This window comes from Gossypium hirsutum, chromosome D09 (assembly GCF_007990345.1).
Source record: "Gossypium hirsutum isolate 1008001.06 chromosome D09, Gossypium_hirsutum_v2.1, whole genome shotgun sequence".
Taxonomy (NCBI): domain Eukaryota; kingdom Viridiplantae; phylum Streptophyta; class Magnoliopsida; order Malvales; family Malvaceae; genus Gossypium; species Gossypium hirsutum.
The window spans coordinates 46,119,961-46,127,714 of NC_053445.1; the positions used below are offsets into that span (position 1 = coordinate 46,119,961).

Below are 7,754 nucleotides of genomic sequence, written 5' to 3' on the forward strand. Positions count from 1 at the left end.
CAATCCAACACCAGACCAATGGACCCCTTCTCCCAGCTGTTTAATTTATTTATTTTTTAACTCCAAAAGATTGCAATCCTTCACATTCATCAATCCAAACCCAGAAAATGGAGTCAATGAAAGTTTGGCAATGAAAGGAATCCTATCCTTTTCTTCTTTTATAGATATTCCTTAACAGTAGTAAGAAATGAACTACTGATGGAGAATTTGCAGAATAATATGAGTGAATTTCCGTTCATGATTTGCCCCTTCAACTCTAATGCTTGTTAATGCGTGCAGGAAAGGGACAAGTAATAAAAATAGGCATGAAGTTAGTAGTGTGTAATACAAAATATCAAAGTGTAGAGTAGTGTTGGGTTATTGCAAGTAAAAAAGGAACTTAAAATCTCGGCCATGCAATAATAATAGTACACAGCTTTAGGACAAGCAAAGAACATAGAAATACACCAAGAAGCTAAAACACAAGGAAGGGAACAAAGAAAGAAACAATTACAAAAACAACAATGTCAGAAATCTCTTTATTATTATTATTATTTCTCATCCATCTTGGATCTCCTCTGACAACAAAACCCATGATCTTCTTCTGACATAAAATTCCAAAATCTTTTTTTTTCTCTTATCCAGTTGCTTCTTTTTCTTTTTTCTATCACTTTGATCTCAGACCAAACTCTGTCTCCACCAAATCCCAAGGTGCTTTTCCAGCTAAGTCTGTTGCTCAAACACGCCACACAGTGAAGGTGCCAAAAGCGATTTAACTCACATTCAAGGTACACGCCCACCACTACCTCTCCATATTCTCTGTACTCACATAAAACTAATGCTTTCTTGTCTCTAATACGCACTTAGCAGTTGAGTAAGCCCATACCCAACTTTGCTCCTTTGTCTCAGACTTGTCATCTACTCAGATAAATGATGTCTTCTATTTCTTTGGTTATATACTTCCACCTACTGGGATTCTAGTATATTGTAGACCAAACAAAAAACTTGACCCCAGATTGAATCTTGGTCTTCCTGCTTACTCAAAAATGGTTAAATCCTGTTGGAATCCATCGGCTGAGGGTGATTCTGGTGGGCGTGTTGATGGTTTATTGTGGTGTAAAGATTTGGGGCAACATATGTATGGCGAATTTTCCATGGCCGTGATTCAAGCTAATAGTATGTTGGAGGATCAAAGCCAAATCGAATCAGGGCCGTTGAGTTCGACTACTTCCGGTCCTTACGGGACTTTCTTCGGTGTTTATGATGGACATGGTGGAACTGAAGCTTCCCGCTACGTCAATGACAACCTTTTCAGCAATCTTAAGTGTAAGTTTCCACTTTAAACTTTGCTAGTCTTTAGTATTTAGCCAAATGCTTATTTTACATCCCTTGATGTGCAGCATTTGCATCTGAGCATCAAGAAATATCAGCAGATGTTCTGAGAAAAGCTTTCTCAACAACAGAAGAGAACTTTCTTTCGCTTGTGAGGAAACAATGGCTTGTTAAGCCACATATGGCGTCGGTGGGATCGTGTTGTTTGATAGGGATTATCTGCAATGGACTGCTATATATTGCTAATGCAGGTGATTCCAGAGTGGTGTTAGGCAGATCAGGAAGAGGAACAAAGCAAGCTAAAGCAATGCAATTATCCGTAGAGCATAATGCTAGTATAGACACTGTAAGAGAAGAGCTTCGGTCATTGCATCCCAATGATCCACATATCGTTGTGAAGAAACACAGAGTTTGGCGTGTCAAGGGCTTGATACAGGTTTATATTCTATTCCTTTTTTCATTAAGGAAACTGAGCTGGAAGTGAATACAATTGTGGGTTCTTTTTTTAATGTTTTGTAGATTTCAAGATCCATTGGTGATGCGTATCTAAAGAAGGCAGAGTTCAACAAAGAGCCTCTTTTACCTAAATTTAGACTGCCTGAACCCTTCCAAAAGCCGATCCTTAGTGCTGAGCCATCAGTGTTGGTACACAAACTACACCCAGATGATCAGTTTCTCATATTTGCTTCTGATGGTCTGTGGGAGCACATTAGCAACCAGGAGGCTGTCAAGATTGTTCAGACTAGTCCGCGAAATGTAAGTTTCCAGAGATAGCAGGGAGGGAGTTGTCAAAAAGGAAATGGTTGAGCATGTTTTGGACACTTATAAATTTACATGATGCAGGGAATTGCGAGGAGACTTATCAAAGCTGCACTAAAGGAAGCAGCAAAAAAGAGAGAAATGAGGTACTCAGACCTGAGAAAGATTGATAGAGGGGTGAGGAGGCATTTTCATGATGATATCACAGTCGTGGTTGTGTTTATAGATCCCAACTTGATCAATGGGGGCTCCTCCTCCTACTTTCCGTTATCGATAAAAGGTGGACGATTTGCTGCTGGTGCCGGTGTCCCATAGCCATGCTTAAAGAAGCAGGGGGAACAACTTTCTTTAGCATCCCCATCAGGGGTAATAGTATAGTATAGTTTGAGACTGGTTATTGCCAGAGAAACTTAGGATCATGAGACTGCAAGATAATCTGTAGATATGATTTCCATGTAATTTAATGGTTGATTGTTTGCTCTCCTTCAAAATGCAACTTTCTTTACCACCATTGCTGATAACATCTCTCATTCACTATCCAAAATTATGTTTCTTATAATGTCCTATTGCATTTTGATCATCTTTTGAAAAACTAAACTAATTACTTGATATCCACCAAATGAATTTTTACAAGTAACTATATATTCGATTGTGAGTTCAATGCCATGATACCAGTTCTCTTGGCAGTTAGCAAGACGACCCTAAAGATTTAAAATTAATGCTTGGTCTACAGGAAATTTTAGTAAGAAATGAAAAGAGATTCCTTTTAGATAATCATAAATTAAAAAATGAGTTTTTACAATAATAAATTTAGCTCCTAACTTTTTTTTTATCAATTTAACCTTAAATTTGATCATTAATTTTTTTTTAAAAAAGTCAAATTACCTTAGAAATATTAAGTAAAATGTTAATTTTTTAACAATTTTGACATAATATACAATTCATATTAACATGACACTACATATTTTATATATCATGTCAACGAATAATTTAAAATTAATAAAAATTATAAATAATTATAAATAACTAATAAAAATTAAAAAAATGCATGTGAATTGCGTCTAGTTAAAAATATCAAATTTGATGTCAAATTGAAGACCAAACTTGAGTAAAATAAATAAAAGCCACATTGACATTAAGCTTCTTTCTTTAAAAGTAAGCAGTGAATTCTTTAAATGCTCTATTGACCTTCATCAATTCAACCATGGAAACAAATCCATCTTCCAAACATCCAGTTGACACGTATTTCTTTTTTTTATCATTCTTACTTTCAATCCTCCTTTCTCTTAACCTTTCACTTACCAAGAAATACTTCAAAAAATCCATAGAGGATTATGAACAAAGAAATGAGAAAACAAATGTCAAAAAAAATATTAGATATTCGAATTCCAACCAAAATTCCAAGGAAGCTAGTCGTTGTGAACAGAACACTTGAATTTTAGTTCAAAAAGAAAACATAAAATATTACACGACTAAACAAAAAAACTGAGAAAACATTAAACAACCTTCACTCCAAGCATATAATTACCTTGCAGATCAGCGAACCCACCTGGTGATATCAAGGGATGCTAGCAATCACTCATATTGTTCACTTATCTCAAATACAAACCAGCAATATCAGATATTTTGAAGTAGATTGCTTAGCAAAAGTTTTATCTTTTGGATCAAATATGTAATCATCCACTGAAAATATTCTCCATAGGCAATTTTCACGTTATAAGACCTCCTAGGTTGTAGCATTTCTCTGACAATCAAGTGCTGAACAGCAGTAGTATTGTACCCCCCCCCCCAACAACATTAAACTGATTATTTTACGACAAGTAAGATACTGGTAATTGATTATGTTGACTAAATGCCATTTGAAACATGAGTATGGTGACACAGTAGCAGAGATATGAATACAAACATGCAAACAGATGCATGTAAGCCTGCAAACAAACACATCACGAAAATGCACATGTCCATTAAAAGGTCATATTTCTTTTTTCCTTTTTATAACAAGGAAAAATGTCAAATCTATTTAAGAGGAACAAAATTAACAAGACTACAGTCAGAGATAAAGAGAACAAACAATTTAAACAAGAGCAAACTCAATTATCAATCTAAATACAAAAGTAGAAGTTATCAATGCTAGCTCGGATCAAAGGCATCTATGAACTATGATTACCATTTGTCCTACAGCCACACCAACAACACACACCAAAAAAGAAAAACAACAATATATTTAAAAAACAAAGTTAAGAATAGAAATTCCTCTTGCATATTTAGCTAGAAAGTCCGAGGATTCCTATAAAGCATATGTCTGTATATATATTGCTATTATAACCCAGGGCAAGAAGTCAGACTCGATATGAATTACAATACTACTGCTGTCTTACACTTGATCGTATGACGCAACATAGAGGAGTATAAGCAGCTGCCATAATCTTACCATAAAAAAGACATCAATTGATATTTTAATAGGAAACTACTTACCAACCAATACTTCGTCGATTATATTATCGAAAAGGAAAAGTTAAAAAAAAAATTGGCCATTACTTCAGAGTTTCTAATGCTCTTTGTAAGATTTGAGACAGGTTAACACTACAGGTGGTTGCTAATTCCTCTAGGTCTCACCAAGTGAATAGAAACCAAAGCTGTGCCAAACTGCCAAAAGAAGCCTCTTCACTGCAGTGGAATTGATATGAAGGAATACTGCATCTAAGAATTCCTCAGTTGGAAAGAAAGCATTGTAAGGAAGCCACTGAGGGAATCAAAAACTGTTAAAAATTAAACCTGACAAGGAAAAAAGAAAAAGATAAATGTTAAAGACAGGTAATTGATAATAATAATATGACATAGCTATATATATATACAAGATTAAAGCAATGCAAATCTCCAACAATACCATCTATGTAGTCCACCAGCCTTTCCAGCAATAGGAACCTCCTGAAGGAAAGAGTATATATAAATCAGTATCCCGGACAGCACCTTTAAAATACCTTATATTCTCCTATCAAAGAAGTATGTCAAAAACAATTAACAAGGCCTTACTGGTTCAATATTTCCATTGCCATTCACCTAAGATAAAGTAGTAGAAGAAGGATTCGAAAACCTGGAAGGACCGAAATTTTTTTTTCAATCTCAAGCATAAACCTTTTAAATAACGATCTCTGAAGGCAAATTACAAATCAGTGAAAATGTAGGGAAAAGTCCTTTAGCAGTGGAACAGACCTGATAGCCCGTAATTTTCTTTTTTCTTCTTCAACTGAATCAGGTTTCGAATATGGTGCAAATCTAGCAAGACGAGCTTTCTTCTTTGCATCCTCATCAGTTGCTGTAGTGGGTGCAGCAATCCCAAACCTGGGAAACCAGGAAATAAAAATACACTCTGCAAGCGATAGTATAACAAGGAAAAGATAGTATGGAATAAAAACCTCTCTGCTCTCTAGCCTTCCTCTTCAGCTCCTCCGATTGCTTAGATTCTTCCGATCCCTTTGAGCTGGGTGCAGTGCCAAACCTACAAATTTATTGGCCAACAATCAGTAAGTTACAAAGACAAGCCAAAAGTCAATAAACAGAGTTCAACATCCACAACTGCACCTTCACCATCAAGAAAAACCCTTCTAGTACAAATAGAATAAAGAGTCATAGAATTTATCTCTAATTAAATACAAATATATATCTACGGTAATATTTAACTAGTCCTGACAAACTTTTCCCAGGCTCCAATCTAAACATGCAGCCATGCTTAGCAAGGCCAGTAGGTCAGATTATGATGGGTTACACTCATATTTTGAGAACTAATGCATAAATTGGTTAAAACTTAAATTTAAGACAATAATTTAGAAAATTATGAGCTTTTTAGAGATCCTAAATAATGTAGTTAGAGAGAGTAAACTAGAGAACATATTCAAGAGCATTACCCTATGCATCTCAGCGCATCTAGAATAAAAAAGTGCATTCAAAGAAATTATGAGAATAGTCATTTTCAGAAATAAATCAATCTCTTCTCTTCAGAAATTCTCACCAACCAAAAAGGGGGGGGGAAGCATGAACACCAGATAAATCCTAAATATTACCCAAATGAAGAGGGAAAAATAAAAGAAGTTACCTTTCGGCCCTAGAATTACGCTTTTCTTGCTCAGATAACTGGATGGGCACGCCGAATCGCTCAGCTCGTCGAATCTTCTTCTGGATATCGTCGGCGGGACCGCTGCTTTCCCCAGCGGCCAAGCCCACAGCAGTCCCAGTGGTCTTCAAACCCTCGCCCTCCTTTACAGAAACCTCAGCATCGGAAAGTGTTGAAGCGCTAGGAGGATCTGACTTATCCATAGAAGGTGAGGCAGCGTCCAGGGTATTCTTAGGGTTTTCTTCTGCCGATGAATAGGCGGCAGTGGTGGTGGTGGTGGTGGTTGCCATCGGAGCAGTAGTAGGGTTGCGTGAAGAAAACAAACGAGGCTAAGAGCGTTGTCTTTTCCTTTTCTTAAAGTCGCTGGATACTTCTGGAAGGAAGAAACGTTAATATATCATTCTTCTCGAATGGGAAGCGCTGAGATATTTTTTGCTTAATTTATTACGATATTCCTTGCGATGACGTTTGTTTGATTGGCTAAAGCACTAATTTCCCGGCCCTGCTTTATGAAAAACAATATTCTAAACCCCCTTCACATGTCAATTACCCAATTTTATACGCTATCTAATTAATATTAGTAAACTATATATTTTTATGATTTAAATCACACTTTCAGACTGATTTAAATATTTTAATTATTAAATTACAAAAACTTATTATATAATTATTATTAACTTATATTATGTTCTAAACCATTCTCTTCTCACCCCCAATTAATCTACCATCAAAGTCATTAAATATAAGCGGTTGATTCTCAGTCTGATTGGTACAATTGATTAGTTTAGGTAAATAAATTATTAAAAGTTAGGTAAATTACATCAACAGTGCTCAACTTTGAGTTAACTAATAAAACAGTCACCTAGATTTCATTTCAATCACTCAACTTTTAAAAAATAACAAAACAGTCACTGACATTATAAAAAACTGACAAAGCAATCACTAATTAACAATTTTCATTAGTGTCTTAACGAGACCGCTGATGTGATAAGTTAACTAGCTAAGGTGGCCAACTAACTTGCCACGTTGGATGTCCACAGTGGAAACCCATCCAATTTATGAAGAAACTGAAAAAAAAACTCCTTAATAACAAAAAAGAAGAAGAAGAGACTATAAAAACAAAAAATGAAGGTAGCTACGATAAAAAGAAGCAAACCAAGTTTAAAGATCCTCTCTTCCTCCTATGACATTAAATTCTAGAGAATAGTTAAAACAAGGATGCAATGCACCAAGAAGGTGATAAGTTCGCACCATCCATAACCCTCATCTAATTCAAATTATGTTCATGACAGAGTTGATTAATAGCTAAAAAAAAGTACTCAAACCTCATTTGCAATTATTCTAAAGATTAAACTACAACTAATCCCCTACTTCCATTTTACATCAATTAACAAGTAGGCTAAGAAACAAATCATACCAAGAACAACATCAAAAATTAAATAATTTTCAGTTAATGCAATTTAAATAAAAAAATCAAGTATTATCTCAATGCAACTCCTAAGCACTTATATAACCATTTAGGAACAAACACACATTTCCTTAATTCCTTAAAATGCATTCAACTTTTCCCTTA

The 7,754-nt window shown here is 35.2% G+C and overlaps 2 protein-coding genes across 3 annotated transcripts; one reads left to right on the forward strand and one right to left on the reverse strand.

Annotated features, from left to right (window-relative positions):
• The first annotated feature begins 25 nt into the window (after positions 1-25).
• On the forward strand, positions 26-2,591 carry LOC107891013 (probable protein phosphatase 2C 38). Of its 2 annotated transcripts, XM_016815641.2 has the most exons (5): positions 26-767; positions 850-1,305; positions 1,380-1,747; positions 1,831-2,067; positions 2,155-2,591. In XM_016815641.2, the coding sequence occupies exons 2-5, from the start codon at positions 1,026-1,028 to the stop codon at positions 2,383-2,385; spliced, it is 1,116 nt and encodes a 371-aa protein (XP_016671130.1). In that variant the 5' UTR covers positions 26-767; positions 850-1,025; the 3' UTR covers positions 2,386-2,591. The 2 variants fall into 2 exon arrangements, with proteins under 2 accessions (XP_016671130.1, XP_040956908.1); XM_041100974.1 differs by having other exon boundaries at positions 97-1,305.
• An 838-nt stretch (positions 2,592-3,429) lies between these two features.
• On the reverse strand, positions 3,430-6,714 carry LOC107891012 (protein MODIFIER OF SNC1 11). The gene is made up of 6 exons (XM_041100975.1): positions 6,164-6,714; positions 5,487-5,569; positions 5,284-5,412; positions 5,104-5,164; positions 4,958-4,998; positions 3,430-4,845 (listed from the first exon to the last, which is right to left on the reverse strand). The coding sequence occupies exons 1-4, from the start codon at positions 6,469-6,471 to the stop codon at positions 5,127-5,129; spliced, it is 558 nt and encodes a 185-aa protein (XP_040956909.1). The 5' UTR covers positions 6,472-6,714; the 3' UTR covers positions 3,430-4,845; positions 4,958-4,998; positions 5,104-5,126.
• Positions 6,715-7,754: the final 1,040 nt, after the last annotated feature.

Excerpts from the sequence above, each read along its gene's own strand:
- LOC107891012 (XM_041100975.1), bottom strand. The coding sequence starts at position 6,471 with ATGGCAACCACCACCACCACCACCACTGCCGCCTATTCATCGGCAGAA. Across the intron at positions 5,413-5,486 it reads GAAGGCTAGAGAGCAGAGAG|GTTTGGGATTGCTGCACCCA; the intron begins GTTTTTATTCCA and ends CTGGTTTCCCAG. Across the intron at positions 5,165-5,283 it reads AGAAAATTACGGGCTATCAG|GTTTTCGAATCCTTCTTCTA; the intron begins GTCTGTTCCACT and ends CGGTCCTTCCAG.
- LOC107891013 (XM_016815641.2), top strand. The coding sequence starts at position 1,026 with ATGGTTAAATCCTGTTGGAATCCATCGGCTGAGGGTGATTCTGGTGGG. Across the intron at positions 1,306-1,379 it reads CCTTTTCAGCAATCTTAAGT|CATTTGCATCTGAGCATCAA; the intron begins GTAAGTTTCCAC and ends CTTGATGTGCAG. Across the intron at positions 2,068-2,154 it reads TTCAGACTAGTCCGCGAAAT|GGAATTGCGAGGAGACTTAT; the intron begins GTAAGTTTCCAG and ends TACATGATGCAG.